General features: G+C 52.8%; 1 protein-coding gene across 1 annotated transcript; it reads left to right on the top strand.

The window, feature by feature from the left end:
- The first annotated feature begins 843 nt into the window (after window positions 1-843).
- On the top strand, window positions 844-19433 carry Oaf (out at first homolog). The gene is made up of 4 exons (XM_050120067.1): window positions 844-1437; window positions 16174-16308; window positions 17137-17320; window positions 18492-19433. Exons 1-4 carry the CDS (start codon window positions 1174-1176, stop codon window positions 18749-18751), a joined length of 843 nt encoding a protein of 280 aa, XP_049976024.1. The 5' UTR covers window positions 844-1173; the 3' UTR covers window positions 18752-19433.
- The last annotated feature ends 1039 nt before the right edge of the window (window positions 19434-20472 follow it).

Raw genomic sequence — 20472 nt, 5'->3', positions numbered from 1 at the left:
CATCCCCAAAGGACCTTATCTCTATGGCCTCTTCAACACTCTCCAGGGGTTCACCAGGGGACACTTAGACTCAAAGAATCTTTAAAGTACACTTGCACGTCACCACGCAGGCAGAAATCCTACACCCCCGGTCTTCAGTTTGCTGGAGTTTCTGGCATGGCAGGGCTGTCTTTTTATGGCCCTTGGCCGTGAAGCACGACTGTCCCAATCTGGTGTCCCCAGTGGCTTGGAATCTAGCGTTTCCCTGGCTGTGCTCAGTGTATTACCGGAAAGAGCAGGGGCCCTGGGAGGTGGGCTGGACTGGAGAAGGCCAACTCAACACAGGAGAGGGAAACTGCATAACGGCCCACAAAGTGCTCCTTGAAAATCGCATCCAGATTGTCGGTCTCACTCACCAAAACAGCTCACACCTGATGGTTGCACAGATGGATTTCAACCCCCAACTCTACTCCCCGACTAGGAAAGGACAGAGTGCGAGGTGAGGCCTGATTTTTTTTTCCCCAGCCGCATTTGAGAAATTCGCTGTGTCAGAGAAACTAAAAGACTAAGCAAACCCCCTGAAAATCCAAGCCTGATTATTTCATCCACGTGGCACCAGAACAAGCCAGAGGGGTGTGGGGGGGCGGGTGGAAGAGTCACCCGCCCTGCCCTTAATGGGGGAAAGAAGGGATTTGCCCCGAGCGCAAACTCCGGACAAGGCCTGGCCGGTGACGGGGCGCTGCGGGAGGGAGGGACCCAGAGAAAGCCAGCGTTAGCCACAAAGCGGCTGAGCCGCGGTCCCCAATCCCCGCCCCTCTCTGGGCCACCGCGGTCCCTTTAAGGGCCAAGAGGTGCGCGGTCTCTTTAAGGCAGGTCCTGGTGGTTTCTGTTTTCTGAAGGAAGTGACGGGGGGTGGGATTGAATGAAAAGTGCTGAACGGAGTTGAGAGCTCAGGAGTCCGGGCGGCTGGGGCCGCGGCGACTGGGGGACACGCACGGGGGGCACTGTCCGGGACTCGGGGTGCGTGGCTGATCGCGGCCCACGTGAGTCCGCAGCACGTCGTGGGGACCTCGGGTCTGAGTCTCCCCACCTGATGAGGCGACTGCCCGCAATCCCTGAACCGGACCCCTAACTTCGGGCGAACTTTGTAGGAGCGTCTCCCCTCCCCCACGCGGCGCGCCGGGGGCCCCGGGGATGCGGCCCCCCGGCCGCCGCGACGTCCCCTCGGCGCGCCCCGCGCTGCCGCTGCTGCTACTACTACTGTCGCCGCTGCTGCTTGGGGCGCCGCGCAGCGCGGACGCGGGGAGCGTGCCGGCGGAGCTGCGGGTCCGTGTGAGGCTGCCCGACGGCCAGGTGACTGAGGAGAGCCTGCAAGCGGACAGCGACGCCGACAGCATCAGCCTCGAGCTGCGCAAACCCGACGGCACTCTCATCTCGTTCACTGCGGATTTCAAGAAGGTGAGGCACCCTCCCTGGTCCTGTCCCACCCCGCAGTCCCCGGGAGGGGGTTGCTTTCGAGCTTAGCCGTCGGAAGTCGCAGGCACCTTCAAACCTGCAGAAGAGAAAGGCAGCGCGGGAAGAGGGACGCAACTTGCCCAAGGTCACACCAGGCTCCTCTCTGTAACTCTGCAGCACCCAGATCGGTCTTTTATTCCCATCAATGAACTCCCGTACTAACACCTCCAGCCTTCTGTTACTAGGCTCTGATCAGCCAAGGCCCCTCTCACGCACTTAGCAGCCCCTGTCCCTGCTTCCTTCTCGGCACTCCCAGCTGACACTCCGACAAAGTGCGCGTTAACAAAGCTTCCCTCTGGCAACAGTTTCTGTGACGAAAGGGAGAAATCCACAGGTGGCATCGGGGACCTTGGTCTTCCCTGTTGCTGTGAGTGTGGTTTGAAGTCAGGTCTCTTTCCTCTTCTGTACTTGGCAAGGAAGTGGTTTCAAGACCTCCAGCCCTGGAGCACCATTCCGGGATCATTTTCCCTGCAGAGCTGTCTCTCTGCCTCTGGTCTCTCCCAAGACAAGGAGCTGCTCTCTCCTCCGGGACCTGGAGGGCTGGAAAGCTTGGAGCAAGAGGACCTAGGAAAAGTTGGGGGAAGGGAGGGGAGGCCCCCTTCACTTGGAAAAGGTTTTCAGTGTCTCGCCCAAGCCTGACAGGCTAGTGAAGTCTACAATTTTGCTCTCTTTATTCTCTCTCTCTCTCTCTCTCTCTCTCTCTCCCTCCCTCCCTCCCTCCCTCCCTCCCTCCCCCACCTCCCCCTCCCCTTCCCGTACGTGCTGTGTGTGTCGTGGGGTGTGTGTGTGTGTGTGCAGTATTGTGGAGGGAACCAGCAGAGGGAAAGAAGAGAGGTGCTAGGATTATCAGGAACTGGAAGTCAGGGGTGCTGGGTGACAGACAGTGACCCAACAACAAGAAACATCTTGAAGAAAAGAAGATGGATAAGTTTTTGGTGAAGGGGAATGTTCTCACTCCTGTCACCCCAGTGCTCAGGATCCTAAAATAGGAGGAACACAAATTAAAGTCTAGCCGGGATAGATACAGAATGAGACCCTATCTTATGGGGCGGGGGGGAGGGGGAGAATCTTCTAATCATCTTTCGGCTTTCCTCCCTAAAAGGAGGTGCTGTGCCCCTCTATTTTGGGGGAAGAGGCCCCCCTCTTGCTTCTGTGAAAGGAATTATTTGGAGAGCTTGGGAGGAGGGGGCAGAGTACAGGTAGGCAGCTAGAGACCCCATGAGATTGTCATAGATGGCAGAGCTGCTGAGGAGGTCTAGCCTTGGGTGGAGTAGGGGCAAGGCTGGACTGGTGATCTGGCCCAGGCCCAGGGAGTCATCTTGACAGAGGACTTAACAGAATGGTAGCCCATGCTTGCCGCACAGGCCCAAGCTAGGATCTTAGATGCTAGCAGGGGCAGACAAGCCAGTGTGTGGACAAAGGGGAGCTGACAGCCTAGGTAGCTGGCTGAACTTTAGGAACTTTTTATCTCCGGTGTTCTGGGCTTGGAAGACGCAAATGGAGTCTGAATCTATCACAAGTGGGGATCTAATCTCCGCCCTAAACCCTCTGACCTAAAAGCCAGCCAGAGAATGCGCTGTTAGTGTCCCACCCTCCTGCCCGTGGGCCCTGTGTGGTTACCACCCTGGAGCCTTATAGATTTAGCCACCTCCAGGCAAGACTTCTGATAACCGAGCAGGGTGGGGTGTGAAAGGCTAGGAGTGGAGCTTCTCTAGCCTAAGGCTACAGAAGGCTACTGTAGGCTGTTATTGCTCCGGTCTGTCCGGAAAAGAGACCAGGAAAGAAAGCGGAGAAGCACTGGAGGCTGTGACAGGGGTGATAGTGGCCTGCGGTGAGGGCTGGACTGAGTTTGGGGCAGGGGACATCTGGCTGCTCAGTTGGAGGGAACATTCTGAGTGGATGGCTTGTTGATCGCCATAGTGGCTCAAACTTTCACCTAGTTTTCAAAAGTCTGCTTTTCAGGTTAGCCACTGACCCAGAGCTGGCATTTCACACCTGCTCCTGGCATCTCCAATTTCGAGGGGGTGGGGGAATGGGAGTTTAAGTCACAGAAAGTGGAGAGCCAGCTATCAGAGGACTTGTTGGCCTCGTCTTTGGCTCAGGACACGGTGGAGTGGGGGTACACAGGGACTAGGGAGGACAATGTTTAGTCTACTCCACCTTGTTGCCTCTACCGGCCAGAGCGACTCTGTGCCTGGTCCTTCCCCCACAGGTTGCCTGTTGCTCGCTTCTTAAGGTTTCTTGCCTCAAAGCCTTTGTTAGTTTTTCACTGGAAAGCTCTGCCTAGATGTAATGTTTTTCTCCTGTAGAAAACGGCCCAGCTCTGGTTTTGTGTGCCATGCCCATTAGGGGCTGCTTTAGGGGGGAAAGTCATTCTGAAGTCTTTTAGGAATAGTGATGTTGTCATCTGATCAGCATTGGGAGAGACAGTACGGAGTGAATGAGGCAAGTCTGCTTTACCACTGGCGAGCTGGTCTACCTCCGTCCAGCTGCTTGATCTCTCTGGGCCTTCCTTTCTTCATCTGTAAACTATGTTAACACTGGTGCCTGTCCTGAGGGCAGGGGCAGAGCTGAACATGGTGTGCCCACTCTGTCTCTAATGCTGTGTCAGAGGCTCAGGAAATGAAGAACGGTTAGCTCCGAAGCTGCCTCGCTCCACGGTTCAGCCAGCTTCTTCCCTCTTCAGCTTGGGTTAAAGAGGTTAAAGGGTAGGCAATAGATCACAGAGAAAATCAACATTGAGCCCGGAGAAGACTAGAGTTCCACTTTGTTCCTGTTTTCTTTCTGTCTCAGAGACAAGGTCTCCAAATAAAGTCTAGACTGACCTTGGCCTTGAACTTCCTTGTGATCCAGGATAGTCTGAAACCTTTTTTTTTTTAATCTTTTAATTTTGAGACAGAGTCTTACTATACAGTATGACAACTTTTCTTGGGGAAATGCTATTCATAGATCTACTTACCCCAGTCAGGGAATCATGACAGACCAAAATATAAAATGACCAAAGCCCAGCTTGGTGAACCAGTGAATTTTATTGAGGTTGGTTACAGGAATATGGGTGAGGGGTTGCTTACAGGAACAGAAATGACTCAAAGACAGCTGTATCACCAAGTCCCCCCCGCACCCCCCCAGCATGGGTAACCACTCAGAAAGCTGGGAACCTGGAGCACAAGGCACAGCCTACAAGTAGGCTGTTCAGAGGGTCGGAGAGTGTCCTTCCCGGGGGTGCCTCGGTTGGTCTAAGCCTCTTCCATGCATTTCCACAGGCTTTTGCTTCTTCCAGGCATCTGGTCTGGTCTCAGCTTCCTTGAAACTTTTTATTTTACTCTGGCAAGGAAGGGGGGGGGGGGCGTCTAGTGTATCTGGTCAGTTTCAGGAACTTCCTAAAGCTGTTTTGAGTTGCTTAACTTCCTGCTTCAGGAGCTTCTCCTCAGGATGGGCTGTTTCAATCTCTGAGGAAACTGTTGGCACAAGTCTAGCCTGGAACTCTTGATCCTCTTGCCCCGCTCACAGTCTCAAGAGATAAGGTTCTAGGTATGAGCCTCCACTAACTACCAGCTTCTTCTGGAATCTACTGGATCAGTGGCCAGCCAGCCAGTGCCTGCTTCCCCCTCCCCCACCACACAACAGTCAACCATGATCTAAGCAAGCTCAGGTCTTTGTGACACCCCTGTGCAGGAGGGGTCCCAGCCGTTGCACCCTTTCTTCCCAGCCCTGCCGTTCTTCCCAGGTAGACATCCAACACCTACTGACTGTTCCTTGCCTTGCCTGCACCTTGGCCCCGAAGCTGGTCAAGCAGGCAGTCATCCATACGCTAGGGGACACTAGAGCCCAGACTCGGCTAGCAGATCCCATGAGCAGCATGGACTGTTGCATGGCTGGCTATTCTGTGTCACTGCTCTGGAGCCCTTCCTCAGGCTGATGCGCACCGGGCTGACTGAGCTGGAGTTCTGAAAGAATGTCAGTAGGATATGGGTCAGTGGCTTTGAAGAGTCCCCTGGGAAGTTTGCAGGCTCCTCACACCTAGGCGGAACCCCATCCCACTAAAATAGAGTATCTGAACAGGAGGGTCAGTCAACGGGGTTCTTTAAGTTGAATGCCAGTCTAGACTATGAAAGATCCTGTTAAAGTGGTGCGGTGGGCTGGGGGGGGGGGGCGATTAGGGCTATGGATAGGGCTCAATTGATAGTGTTTGTGTACCGTGCAGGAAGTCCTGGGTTTGATCCTTAACACCACCTAAATTGAGCATGGTTGTGCAAAGCTGTAATCCTGGCCCTTGGGAAGTATAGACAGAATGATAAGTAGTTCAAGGTCACCCTCAGCTACTTAGGGAGTTCAGGACCAGCCTGGGCTACATGAGTCCTCATTTCAGTAGTATGAATCTGCTGTTCTCCCTTTGCTGACTCTAGTTTGTTTTGGTGCTGGGAATTGAACCCAGGGCCTCATGCACGCTGAGCCTTACACCCTACATCTCCCAGGTCCCAGTGTGCTGTAAGCAGCGTTTATACTTTGGGCCTAAATTTATATGCCCTCCACATGGGAATTCCTCCTCCTGATATACACGGTGAGCAACACTCTTTATCATCCAAACCCTGCGTATATAATCTGAACTGTGTGTATATAGCCACTGAGCACAGTAATAGCGGGCTTGCCCCCATCTCTCTCTGGCTGCTTATCTGACAGCCCTCTTGGCTCCCTCCCCCATGCTATCTCTGTCCAAGCTCTCTGTCCCCCTGTCTGAATGTCCAAAAGCAGGGGAAGGAATGAGTCACGTCGCAAGCAGTCTGCTTTGGGGCTGGCCACAAAGGGTAGGTGAGGCTGCAAGATATGAAAAAAGTCCTGTGTGCTTACATCAGGGTAGTGGGGAAGAGGACGAGGAGAAGGACTCCCACTCCAAAAGTGGAGAAGAAAGGGATTGTGGGGATTCACTGGCTGAAACTGGGAAGAGAATGCCAGTATCAAGAGTCACATAGTGCCATGGCTTAGCCAACAACCCAGGGAGATTAGAAACTTGCTTCCTGTCCTGGGTGCCAATGGGTAAGTGGAAGCCAGAGGAAAGAACCATCCAGGAAGCATCAGATTGCCTGTCCAAGATCAAGGGTGGGGTTCCTGTGGGATGTTGTCAGTGAGGACTTTACATGGACACTGTCCCAGGAGGATGTCCTATCACATCGGTGTAGGACAAGAAGAGAAGGTCTTAAGGTCCTAAATCCTACCTTGTGTTGGGCCCTCTATGGTTTGGCATGGAAGACGTGATGGATTAGAAACCTTGGGCAGTAGAGGTTAGAAAAAAAAATAGTACTCTTGTGTTTGGGTTTGTGTGCAGAGTTTGGATGTATGCATGTGTACATGTTCATGTGGGTACAGATGCATGTTAGAAGTCAGAGGTTGGCATCAAGTGCCTTCCTCAATCACTTCCCACCCCGTATTTTTGAGTCAGGTCTCTCACTGACCCTGGAGCTCACAGATTCAGCAGGACTAGCTGAACTGATCTTGGCCAGTGAGCTCTAGGGAGTCTCTTGCTTCTCTTCCTGCCCAGCGCTAATATCATAGGTGCGTGCAGTCGTGCCCTGCTCCTTACATGGGTGCTGGGAATCTGAACTCAGTCCCTGATGCTTGCACAGCAGGCTGTTTCCTGACTGAGCCATCTCTGTACCCCCGGATGTGCTTTCTGAGGAAGAACTCTGGAGCACAGAGCATTTTCTTGGGAGTTTACAGGAACTAAAGGGTGTGTGGGACTCTTGGGTCCAATTCTAATCCTTCCTCCATATCTGCTTAACTCCTCCTTGGGTCAGAGTACAAAGTCTTGCCTGTGATCAAGTGCGCTCCCTGGCATCCCCCCCCCCCCCCCCCCCCCTGATAGGCGGGAGAAGTAGATTGAAGCCATATTAAGGTGTTTCTCTTTGAGCTGCCAACCAGCTCCCAAATACNAAAAGGGGGGGGTTGTAACAGGCTTTCTCTTTGAGCTGCCAACCAGCTCCCAAATACAGACACAGAAACTTATTGTTGATCATGAGAACTTAGCCTTAGGTTAGGCTTGTTTCTAGCTAGCGCTTTTTTCTTTTCTTTTTTAATAATTTTTTAAGACTTATTTATCTATTATGTATACAGTGTTCTACCTGCATGCATGCATGCATGCCTGCAGGTCAGAAAAGAATGCCAGATCTCTTTACCGATGGTTGTGAGCCATCATGTAACCAGTTACTGGGAACTGAACTCAGGACCTCTGGAAGAACAGTCAGTGCTCTTAACTGCTGAGCCATCTCTCCAGCCCCTTTTTTTCTTTTTAACTTAAACTATCCCATTTCTGTTCATCTGTGTGCTGAGCTCAGGCTTGTTTACCGCATCTATGTACTGTCCAGCATGCTTTCCTGCTTCCTCTGTGTCCGTCTGTCTGGCCCCCAACTCGCTGGCCCACCTTTTCTCTCACCCATAAGCCCCACCTATCCCTCCTCTGCCTAGCTATGGACTGTTCTGCTTTTTATTAGGCCGATCGTGTGCCTTAGGCAGGCAGCAACACATCTTGACATAGCTAAACAAATGCAGCATAAATCAAAGCAACACACCTTTACATAGTTAAACAATTATTGTGCAACACAGACAGATGTAACCCATCTTTACATCGTTAAACAATTCTTCTGCAACACAGACAGATGTAACCCATCTTTTCTTAGTTGAACAAATATTCTGTTCCACAGCAGGGCATGGGTGGAATTTGTTGTTGGACTCCTCAGACTGTAGAGGAGTAGCGGGTAAGCTCACACAGACACCCACCCCACAGGCAGGCAGGCGGATGACCCAGCCTGAAGATGCAGACAGGGTATGTGGCATCCTGTATGGAACAGTTACTCTGATCACGCACGTGGTCTTAATTGTCCGCACTGCCGCATCATGAGGCACATTTGCCTGCTCTCTTCAGAGGCACACACTCAGCTTGGAGGTGACATTGGTGACAAGCTCGGTCAGACAGCTGGTAGTGACTCAGGGTTAGCTCCCAGGGATTCTTGTACCACATTCTGAGTGATTGGGTTCCTCTGGCACTCCGCGTGGGCTCCTTCGAGAAGGATGGAACACACTGTGGAGAGGCAGGAGGAGTGTGGAAGAACCCAGTGCACAGGAACCCACAAACACTTCTTTATATGCAGCTGGTATGGGCCCTGTTCCCCAAACTCATAATTCCCAGGGAATCCACGGTTGATTTCTCAGCAGTGCCCTGGGTGGCTCTGGGGGGTAAAAAGGCCAGGTCCCCAGTATTGCCAAACACTCCCTGCATTTTTTTCTTCCCTTTTCTGGCTGTGTGATGCAACAGGCCGTTTAGCCTCTGTGAGCCTGGGCTCCATGTCTGTGACTCTCCTGGGCAGAGTGACTGAGGGGACTCTACAGAACAAGGGACCTATGAAAAATGTATGTCGTCCCAATACAGGCAGCCAAGCAGGCCCCTCTACTGCATCTCTCCATTCCCATGTGTAATTCCAACTTTTTTTTTTCTGCACTAGGGACCAATTCATCACTAGGAACTTCTGTCCTTTAAATTGGCCAGTGTTTACTTACCTGTCAGTGGGGATTCCCATGAAGGACAGGGAGTGAGGGAGGCTGGAATCTAAGTGAGGAGGAAGTGTGGTGCCCCATGTCAGGAGCTCTGAGTCAGCTAGACAGTGGGGAGCAGTTGATCCACATAAAGCCTCACATTGTTCCCCTGGGGCAGTCAGGATGGCGGTGACCTTTAGGATTTGGCTGACAGAGCGTGAGGGGCTCTTGGGAAGGCTGGGAACTGGCAGTGAGGGGCATGGGTCCTGGGTAGTAGTTGTACTAACCCTATAACAAGAAACCTCTGTCCAGGTCTGTGTGCACAGTGAGGGTGCCTACATCTCCTGTACCATCCTACCTCTGGGTTGAGCGCATCCGGTCCTCCTCCTGGGAAAAGAGCCTAGACAGAGCTACAGAGGAGCTCCTGAGTCTGCCCTCCCCAGCCCAGCCTAGTGAATCTGGCCCCTTGTCTGGTCATGAAGCAGTTCCAGCCAGGAGCTGAGGGATAAATATTTAGATTGGCTCAGCCAGGGCCCCAGAGTCACGAGCTCTGCTGATGAGGGGATGGGGATGGCAGAGCACACTACCAGAAGGCAGTGAGCCCCCAACTGGCCAGTAGCAAGGGGAGTGGGGCTAGAAGGGGTGGGGGTAAGTATTGCTTTGTGCAGGCCCTGGAGCAGTGGCCAGTGTCATCTGGTCTGGGCTGTCTCTGTCATACACACACAGTTCTGCTCCCTGAGCCCCTGTAGGTTTCAGCTGCTCTGTAGCAAAGTGGAAAGTGTGGTGAGGAGGGGTGTCCTGGAGCGCTGGGAGCTGGAGTCTGGGAGCCTGAAGGGAGTGAGGGGAGCCGAGGTGATGGTACATGGCTCACAGCGCCTGTCTGAGCAGAGTGGTTGGGCTGTGGGTGAGATAATGTGTGAGCCAGAGCCTGCTGAGGGTGTGTGTGTGTGTGTGTGTGTGTGATGGGAACCAGAGCCTGCTAAGGGTGTGTGTGTGTGTGTGATGGGAGACAGAGCCTGCTGAGAGTGTGTGTGTGTGTGTGTGTGTGTGTGTGTGTGTGTGTGTGTGTGTGATGGGAGCCATTATGTGAGAAAAGAATAACAGATCTGTGTGAAAGATGGCAGCCTGTAGCCCAGGGGTAGGGAAAGCCAGTATAAACTTGGGTGTGTCAGCTGGACTAGATTGACTGAGGGTAAAGTAATATCCCAATAACAGTGGCCCAAGCCGTGTGTTGCCCTCTTCTCTAAGTCTCACAGGGCCATGGAGGGCCATTCTGCTCCTGTCTTGGCCCATCACAGGCCCAGGCCTCCCTCCCCCTGCAGGAAGCACTCTCTGGGCCTCTCTGGGGAAGCGGCCTGAAGGGCCCACACAGGGTGTCGCCTGTCACGGGTGTTTTTCCAGCACAGCTGTCTGCCGTCATTTCCCTGTTCCCATGGAACCCCATCAAGGCTGAGCCAAAAGTAGCCCCCCTCTCTCTGGGAAACACGGTGGGTCTCAGAAAGATAGACTGGTCGGGGGAGGGCGCTGAGGAATCCCCTCAGGGTGAAGCAGAACTCTGCCCTAAGAGTAGGGAAGTCTGGCTTTCTGGTGCTGGCCCTACAGCTGTGTGACTAGTGAAGTCCCTTCCCCTTATGATCCCATGAAGTGGCCTTTTAGAATGCAAAATAGTGGTAGCCATTGACTGTCCGCTTGCTGGAGTGTGTCCTTCCACCCCCATAGGTAAGGCCAAGAAGATACTGAACCCATTCGCCCAGCTAGTGAACGCGGAGCTTCTGCCCTGTTCCAGCCCCGGGCTGCCACATAAATGGGCTCCAGCCACTTGTCTTTGACCCCAGAGCCAGACCACAGAGGACCTGAATGAATCATTCCCCAAGCAGATGTAATACAAGGACCGCAAGTGGCTTTAGAGTTAGTGTATACCCTCCTGGGCACAGCCTCACACTGAGTCAAAGCCAGATGTGAACCACACCGGCCCCAGGCTCAGAACCCACCAGTGACATCCAGGGACATCCCCAGGCTCTTTAGCCAGTTCCTAGACCCCAGATCCTGCCACTCTTGCTGATTGCCTCTTGAGTCACCTCCCACCCTCCCCTGCTCCCCTTCTCCTTCCCACCTGGCCCTCCGCTGGTCACAGGACCCCCTCATACCCTTGCTGTTTTGTCTGCCTGGTCAGGCATTTCTTAAGCATACACTGTGTCCTAGCGGGCAGGAGTGCACTGAGAAGGGATGTGCCCCTGGCCTGGAGCAATGAGTCTAGGAGAGAATTTAAATGAGGTGGGCTGGGCACTGGGAAGGTGGCTCTAAGGACTGGAGATCCTGACCTTGAACCGTGCCTGAGCAGATGGTGTGTGGGAGCTGAGAGAGATCCCTTCTGTCCACCTTCTTCAGGTGTGGGACATCTCCTCTGAGTAACAGACTCACAGAAAGGTCCAGGAAATGATCCAACACTGCTCATGCTAGGAACTGTATTTCAATATAGAAGCAACCCATGAGTTACTGTGGGCAGGAGCCTGATGTGGCTGCCTCTAGGGTACACTTTATAGTGCAGACAGTGATGACATTAAATGCTCAAGGCCAGCAAAGTAGAGGGGTGATTGGATGTCCTACCTCACTCTTGGCTGGAAAGCATGCATCACTTCCATCTCAAGGACCACCCTCAGTCTAGGGAGCCTTCCTGTCCTCCCTCCACCCCAGCCCTGCCCTCACAAGGACAGTTACTCCCTTATCCATCTGTTGCCTCCGTAGTAATGAACATAGACTTCAACTCTAGGCCTTATACCTGCTCTGAAGGTGTAAGTGTGTATAAGTGTGACTTCACTGTGTGAAGTCAGCCTTCCTCGCCTCAGGAGTCCTGTAACGACAGGGCCCTTAGACTTGGCTCTTCCTCTGCCTTTCAGAAACTTGTGAAAGTCCTGCCTAGGGGAAGACTAGTCCTTGTTCCCCTACTTATTTCCTGCACGCAAGCCTCACAGGGGTCCCCGACCTGCCTGGGCCTCCAGTCCATCTACAGAGCAATCTTTACGACTTCTCAGGGCTGGAGTAGATGATGTCTGGGACGAGGGATTGCGGAATCAGGGGAGAAACCCAGAGTTCCACCCATGTCCTGAGCTTTTTCACTTTTCCATTGCTCCCAGCAGTCCCTCAAGGTAGTACTCATGCTGGGCCTATTTTGCAAGTGTGGAAACTAAGACTCAAGAGAATTTTACACTGATTTCCCCCCAAGGTTATGTGGCCAGTAGCAGGAAGGCCAGGGACCAAAGCAGGGAGCTCTGGCTCTCAGCATTCCATTTTAGCTACTGTGATATGTTCAAGCCTACCTTTGCTTCAGCCGCAGACAGCACTTCAACCCTCTCTGTCCCTGCTTGGCCTCTTCTTGCTATATACCACAGTACTTCCTTATGGGCTGAAGGTTCCTGGGAGAAAGAACGCTATGGAGCCCTCTAAGTTTGGGAGGCCCAGATGCTAAATCTCTACCCCCTGCCAAAGGCTCTTACCCTGTTGTGCTGTCTGCCTTGAGCATTTGACAATGTCTAGGTGGATCATCCCAGGGGACTCTAGGCAAGGAGAGAGGCTGGGAGGCGGGTTTCCATCTGGCTTGGACTTAACACCTGTCCCGATGCTCCCAATGCATCTGCCCCGCAGAGGAGCTCCATCACACTGTCCTTCTGTCTGTTCTGGAGCCTTGCTAGGGGGTCAGGATGTGATGCCCACCCCCTCCCTGGGACCAGCAGAAGACATGTGGCTGGGGGAGGGGGAGGGAGAAAGGATCAAGAACCTGGATAGAAAGAGTTTTTCACAGTGTAGCTAGATGGGGTAGGCGATGTTCCTGCCTCGTGCTTTATTTGCGTCAGGCTGTTTGTTAGGCACACACAGTGAGAGCAGAACTGCCATGTTCTTGGGCATTCAACCAAGGATTTAGCGATAGTGGCCAAATGAATATGATGGGAAATGACCCCGGCTCTAGTCCTGTCTGCCGCTCTACTGGCTCTATGGGCCTGGGCCTCAGTCTGTTCATTCTTCCCTCCCTCCTTTCTTCCCTGATTCCGTGTTTCCTTCATTTTCTTTTGAAACAAAATCTCTCTATGTAGCCCAGGTTGCCTTCAAACTGGCAATCCTCCTGCCTCCACCACCCAAGTACTAGGAATACACCACACCTGCTCAGCCTATTTCTTTAGTTTAACATCAGGGAAATTAGATCCAGGAAGCAACTGTGTTTTCTGGGGAAAGAGCTCGACTTTTTGGGACAGTATGAACTACCTGGGTTAAAATCCCAGGGGCATTGCCCCTAAATCCATGACCTTGAGCAGGTTACCCAATCCAGGCTCCTTCACAGTTGAGCCCTGTTGCCTGTAGATTCGACTTCAGATAAGATGTTGCAATCCGTTTGACACACAGTAACAGCAGTTTCTCTTTCCCAGTTATCAACATCAGGGAAACTTTGCCCTCCACAGTTAACAGAGGACTTCCCCTACCTTGGCCAGAAGTCCTCCCTCCTTCTGCACCCAGGCAGCTTCCCATGTTGGTAGCATCTGGTGCTTGCCATTGCTCTTGGTTTCTAATTCTGAAACGGGGAAGGAACTCAAGCAGGTTTCGTGTGTGTGTGTTTGTGTGTGTGTGTGTGTGTGTGTGTGTGGTATCTCAAGCATGCATTGCTTAAGTGTGTGCATAACAGCAGCTATGTATTCATGAATGCACAGGTACACACGTGTGCACCTACATGGGAACATGTATGTATCTGCATGTGTGTGGAGCAAGCCAGTGGTCAACCTCGGGTGTCATGGTCATTGCTCATTTTTTTTTTTTTTTTGAGCTAGTCCCTCATTGGGACCTGAAGTTCATGGATTAGACTAGCTTGGCTAACCAGAAATCTCCAGGGATTCTCTGGCCTCTGTCCCCAGTGCTGGTATTACAAGCTCTTCATCCACTGAGCCATTTTATCAGCTCCTCAAGCAGAGCTCTTCCGGTCTCAGGTCTGGCTCTAAATGTTCAGTGCCTTCCACTGCTTATGGTGGGCAGGTGGCTGGCGGCTCACTGAGCCCCGCAGCAGCCCTGAAGCCACCCGGTAGTTCACACATGTGGCGTAGAGAAGAAGGCATTATCCAGATAGCCTTCCCACAAGGTGGACTTTGGATCCTACATGAGACACCTCCCAGGTACTGCCTGACTCAGACTCTCGGAGAGAGAGAGAGAGATCTTGTGTGGATTCCCACCTGACAGGAACTGTGCCCGGGACGGGATCTGCCACCAGCAGATCAGCCCCAGTGTCCCCTCAGCCGACCTGAGTGGATGGAAGATCAGATGGCCCGGGCTGGCAGGATGAGGAGATGCCAGCATGGTGACCCAAGAAGGGATTTCCTGTCTAGAGGAAGTGGGAGTGAAGCCAAGCTGACTCACCTTCCTTCCAAGGCGCTGGATGAGAAGGGGCCTCGTGGAACCTTTCTCCCCAGCGGAGACTCCATTTCTCTCTTCTAGGAAATCGCTCTCCCCATTCCTATCCCCAGCATTTATAATAAAGTCATTATTAAAGTCATTTCTAGTAAAAGTGCAAGAGATTCCTTGTAGAGTTAGGGTGGGTGAAAGCCACAAGGCTTTAGAAGATCCTTAGCCCAGTGTGGTGGCACACGCCTCTAATCCCGCACTCGGGAGGCAGAAGCAGGTGCTCTTGGTTTTCTAATTCTGAAACAGGGAAGGAACTCAAGCAGGCCAGCGTGGTCTACAAAGCGAGTTCCAAGACAGCCAGGGCTACATAGAAAACCCTATCTCAAACCAAACAAAGATGATGGGCACTTGTCCCAGATCATGAGTGACATTTGCTGGTCGCTACAATGATGGCAGTAACCTCTGCTTACAGTGCTCAGGGCTCTTTCCTTCCATATCACAAGCTGCACACTAACCTGTCAGGTACACAAGCTGTCCCCTGTCACAGTGAGGCCTGGAAAAGCCTGGGGCAGCTAATGGTGGAACCATCTACCCCTCCCTGCCTATATCTAGAATCCCAGGGAACACTCTGAGCCTGTTCTCTGAACACTTGGACCCTGGCAGTTGTACAGCAAGCCCTCAATGAAGGGGCCTTCCTGGTGGGGCAACCCAGGTCTAAGTGTTGAGCAATGAAAAGCCTAGGGACGCATCTCCCGGTGTCCAGGAAGAGCCATTGGCATAGGGACCAGGAAGGTTCCCAGCCATAGTGGCTGAGGCCAGGGTGCCCCTGTGGCAGGAGGGCTCTTCACAGATCGAGACCTCTGCTGACTTCCTTCTCTTCCAGGGAGGAGCAGAGTTAGGAATGTAGTAGGTGAGAAAGGCAAGGTGCTTGGGGTTGGGGGGCAGGGTGTAGAGGATGTAGCAGAAGGTTCTAGCTATAACCAGACTACACACGGTGCCTGAGGCTCTGCTCACTCTTCCTGCTCCAGCCTCTCTCATGCGTGCAGTGATTCAGAACAGGACGGAGCTGTTGGCCCATTGGTCATGCCATGAGTACCCCCGTGGGGAAAGGGGAAGTGGAGAGGGAAGGAGGAAAAGGTAAGCCTTTCCAGCCTTCGAAGGCTGCCACAGCTGCGGCTGGCTGCTTCTGCCTCCTGATCCCGGATGGAGGTGGAGGGCCAGGGGCTAAGCTGACTGCAGAATACCCAGGGATGTTCTGAGTACCAGAAAGCTCTAGAATTGGTGCTTGTAAAAAACATAACCCCTCCCCCATGGTGCTCTGCCTGGTGGTCTCAGGAGCCCTGATCCTCTCTGATTAAGGACACTGGGGTCTCTACTAAGGGGAGATAATTTGTATCAAAAACAGGTGCTGTCTTTTTTTTGAGATGAAGGTCTATCTGGTCAAAGGGTTTCAAAGAAACCCTTTTGAAACCCTTTGACCAGATAGACCTTCATCTCATTATGCATACTACATACTTTAAATAAATAAATAAACATAAAAAAAAAGAAAACCTCTTCATTGGTTCACTTGTCAATTTTCCAGAAAGCTGTGGAAACATTTGAGGTGTGATCTTTGAAGTCATGGGTATAAATGGAAAAGATAAGCCGTTTCCTAGGGCAGGAGAAGGCGTTGTCTTTGGGGAAGGTGCTGGGGCAGTGTCCAGGCCTGTCCTCTCCAGGGCTGGTCTGGGGCCCCTCCCTCCAGCTGGTCTCCATCGTTTCTCTTTTCCTCTTCAGGATGTGAAGATCTTCCGAGCCCTGATCTTGGGGGAGCTGGAGAAGGGGCAGAATCAGTTCCAGGCGCTCTGCTTTGTCACCCGGCTGCAGCACAATGAGATTATCCCCAGTGAGGCTATGGCCAAGCTCCGGCAGGTGAGCACCCACCCCAGGCTTGTCTGGTCAGGTCCTGACCCAGAGTTCCCACCCTTGAGGTCACCCTGTTCTCATTCAAACTCAGACTCCGACCCTGCTCTTCCTCCCCACACTCTCTCAACACCCCAGTCATTGAGAGTCCCAGTCCCCTGGTTTTGCTCCAGGCCAGACTGACTACAGAGCCCCAGATCTCTAACCTGTATCGAGCCCCAAGCTGCTGGCCCAGGCCCTACCTCTTTTTGGGTGGAGATAGAGGCGTGGATTCTGAAGATGTATTGAACATCACCTCTCCCCGTGTCCCTCATTAGCTAGGGATACTGGACAAATGACCTTGTCTGTAGAGCCTTCGTCTCCTTGTTGAGGAGCGGTTAAAATCAGAACTCAACCATGAAAGTGTGTCAGAAAGGCCACTTGCAGCCTTTCAACTCACTGACCACTGAATCCCTCCCTGGAGTTCCAGCTTTCCGTAGCTCGTCTCGGCTGCCTTGTGGCGTCTTCCCCTCCAGGGCTTTCCCTTTGCCTGCCCTTCTTGGAAAGATGTAGTCCCTTGGATTCAGCAATCATATGTCCACACTGACATGTACCCCGGAACAGCTTGCCTAGCCTACCTACTTCTAGCCTGTCTCCCAGCTGCACCTTGAACTTACCAGTAAGCTCTAGAAGTTAGTTCTGTATACAGCCCACTTCGAGTAGAAGCCAGAAATGCCTTAACTGCCCCTGGAGCATTGGTTTCTCGGGTTGGGGCTCGGTGCCCCTCCACTGCTTTGGCTCCACGGGCCTGGGATCAAGGAGGACATGGTAGGTGATATTCTCCTCTTGCATCTACAGAAAAACCCCCGTGCGGTGCGGCAGGCTGAAGAAGTGCGGAGTCTGGAGCAGCTACACATGGATGTCGCTGTGAACTTCAGCCAGGCGGGCCTGCTGAGTCCCCACCTCCGCAATGTGTGTGCCGAGGCCGCTGAGGCCATCTACACACGCCAGGATGATGTCCGCTTCTGGACGGAGCAGCGAGGTTAGCTGGGGGCTGCCCTCGGTGGGAAGAGGGAGAAGCAGGTTGGCTGAGTGACTCTTTGTTGTGTTTGGGGGTGAGTTCCTGAGGCCCCTCAGAGATGGACCACACAGACACGCCCAGTGTGGACACCCTGTTGCTGCAGCTGGTGGCCAGTAGATCTGTTTGGCACCCGTTAAGTGTGAGTGTGCAGTCATGAGTGACAGGCGTTCTGGGGGGAGGGCGAAACCCCCCAGGGTAGGCTGGGATAGGTCAGGAAGGCTTCTGGAGGAGGTGGTGACTACGTGGTTGGAATGAAGAGACTCACAGGAGACAGCCTGCCAGGTCTGGGAAAGGAGACTTCGCCACATCCTTGTCACTACCCATAGTGAAGACACAGATGTTCTGCTGTCATGTCCGCTGGTACCTCAGGAAGCGTCTCACCGTCCCTGGTGCCAGCATCGCTCCCAGAACCCTCAGGGTCTCCTCCCAGCTCCGCAGGGCTCCTCTGCCACTCTGCTGGCCCTTCTCCAGGTTCCTTTGTTAGGACTGTCAAGTCCTGTGTGTAGAAAGGACAGGGAGATTCAAGATGCTCGCTCCTGGGCCTTCTGTCCAGCCAGCTGCACGTAGAGAAGCCTGCCCCTCCCAAGGCAGGGCTGAACTTTGTGGCCGTGTCCACAATACCAGACCACACCCCAAATGAAGGGGCGGGCCTGACCCTAGCACTAGTTCCTTCCCGTAGTCGCCAAGCAGAGTCCTGGTCGGGTGGGTCCCTGTCACTCCTCATGCGTGCTCTTCTCGTATCTGTCCGCATCCTTGCCCTGCCCACTCAGGTGATGTCCTTAAGGTAGCTTTATTTAAAGCATTGGTGGCTACATGGCCCAGTGTAGTCTGTGAAATCAGACAGGCCTGCTTCAGGTCCTGACCCCCAACCCCCACCCCCTTCATTGTATGGCTCTAGCCATGTCAGTGAACTTCTCTGGACCGACTTTGAATTCCCAGCACATAGTTGAGGCTCCGAGGAGGAGCATGGGAGGAGGATGGCTATGATTTGGTGTAACCCATTAGCCTTGCCTCAGGCCTGGGTCTCAGCCCTGTGTCTGTCCGCAGGGCAGCCTTAGAAGGGGAGACAGGAGAGAAGGCTGTGCTGGGCTATAGATGTTCCTACCTTCTTCCTGCTTGCCTCTTCCCCCAGGTGTGGACGGTTCAATGTTCGAGGCCCTCCCCAAGGAGCATATGGAGTTGCCCCGCTGTGGGCAAGTGAGGGACCGAGGAAAGCCCTGTGCCTGCCACTACAGTCTGAGCCTGGCCTGGTACCCTTGCATGCTCAAATATTGCCACAGCCGTGACCGGCCAGCACCCTACAAGTGCGGCATCAGAAGCTGCAGGAAGAACTACAGTTTTGACTTCTATGTACCCCAGAGGCAGTTGTGCCTCTGGGATGAGGACCCCTAACTGTGGGGAGCTTGACCCAAGGAGAGCTGCTTGGGTCCACAAGTTCTTCACTGGCCACCAGAGGATGTGGCAACCCTATCTGGGGCCTTAGGTCCATTCCTGTGCCTCAGACGCTGAAGCCACGGCCTCATTTGCCTGACTGTGAAAGGGTGTCGCCCAGCAGGGACAACCTTGGGCAGCCCTGATGCCTACCTGTGCCCATCTGGAGGACAGAGAGGGATAAACCATTCTGCAGACTGGTGCCCTCCCCTCTCCATGTCGCCTGAAATGTCCCACATACATGCAGTCAAAATGCACGGGCCCAGGTTTCTTCTGTGGAACTTGTTCCGGGGGTGTATGTGCTGACATCATGCCTACCCCACCAGCAAAGGGACCTTTGACCAGAGAAGAACTTCTGGGGACTCATGTCCCAACTCCCGTGTCTGAAGTGCTTTCTCTCTGCCTCGGAGGGGAGGCACCGGGGAGCAGGAGACTGCTGCCCCAGAGATCACCACATGTGCCTTTCCTGGGACCAAACTTGGCTGCTTCAGCTAGCACCAATTCTTCCTCCCATTGGACTGAAGTACTTCGGCAAGGTTCTGGGGCAGGAAGAGAGCATGAAGTACAAGGAAAACTTGAATTCCAGATTTTTAATGCAAAATATTTATCGTTTGTACCAGAAATAAAAAGTTTTTAAAAAGTTTTCACTCACCTAATGGCGCCGGCCTAGGCGTTCTGAAAGAACTTTTGCCCAATGCCGCCACCTAGTGTCAGAAATGCGCCTCTGCCCAATGAGTGCTGGTCTGGGCAAAGCAACTTCTAAAGCTCCTGCTATGTTGTCTGAGAGCGGTTCTGTGCTTAAGGTGAGAAACAAGGGGACCGGGAAGACACAGTAGTTAAGAGCACTTGCTGCTCTTCCAGAGGACCCAACTTCAGTTCCTAGCACCCACGTCGAGGGTGGGGAGGCTCACAGACACTTGTAACTTCAGCATAATGGGGATCTGCCACTCCTTTATGGCCTCCAAGTGCTCCCACACTTATACATAAAAGGGCTAGAGCAGTGGTTCTCAGCCTTCCTAATGTTGCACAGTTCCTCATGTTGTGGTGACACCGTCTCCCCTGCTACAAAATTATTTTCATTGCAACTACTTAGCTGTTTTTTTATTTTTTTATTTTTTATTTTTTTTGGTTTTTCGAGACAGGGTTTCTCTGTGGCTTTGGAGCCTGTCCTGGAACTAGCTCTGTAGACCAGGCTGGTCTTGAACTCACAGAGATCCGCCTGCCTCTGCCTCCCGAGTGCTGGGATTAAAGGCGTGCGCCACCATCGCCCGGCCTTAGCAGTTTTTGCTACTCTTATGAATTGTAATATAATTATGTTTTCCGATTACCCTACACACACACACACACAGTCTTGACCCTCGTGTTAAGAACCGCTGGGCTACAGGATGGCTCAGTGATGAAGAGCATTGGCTGCTCTTCCAGAGGAGGTCCCATGTGCCATTCTCAGGACCCACATGGCAAGTTGGTTGCCCTCTTCTGGTCTCTAAGGATACTGCATGCATTTGATACTCAGACATACATGCAGGCAAAACACCAATACAAATAAAAATATGATTAAGATATACATATATATTATATATACATATGTATTATATGTATATAATTTATAATGAGATAAGGGCTGAAGGTGTAGCTCCATTATAGACATTTCCTCGGCATGGACAAGGCCCTGGGCTCAGTGT

Source organism: Alexandromys fortis, unplaced genomic scaffold (genome assembly GCF_014885135.2).
Source record: "Alexandromys fortis isolate MF-2015 unplaced genomic scaffold, M_Fortis_MF-2015_v1.1 scaffold_190, whole genome shotgun sequence".
Lineage (NCBI taxonomy): Eukaryota > Metazoa > Chordata > Mammalia > Rodentia > Cricetidae > Alexandromys > Alexandromys fortis.
The sequence above is the reverse complement of the archived record's forward strand: the minus strand, read 5'-3'. Positions and strand labels throughout refer to the sequence as shown.

What these genes read in the sequence shown, in the direction of transcription:
- Oaf (XM_050120067.1), top strand. Translation starts at nt 1,174, where the DNA reads ATGCGGCCCCCCGGCCGCCGCGACGTCCCCTCGGCGCGCCCCGCGCTG. An exon ending in TCACTGCGGATTTCAAGAAG is followed by an intron (nt 1,438 to 16,173) that starts GTGAGGCACCCT and finishes TTTCCTCTTCAG; the next exon opens with GATGTGAAGATCTTCCGAGC. An exon ending in CTTCTGGACGGAGCAGCGAG is followed by an intron (nt 17,321 to 18,491) that starts GTTAGCTGGGGG and finishes CTCTTCCCCCAG; the next exon opens with GTGTGGACGGTTCAATGTTC.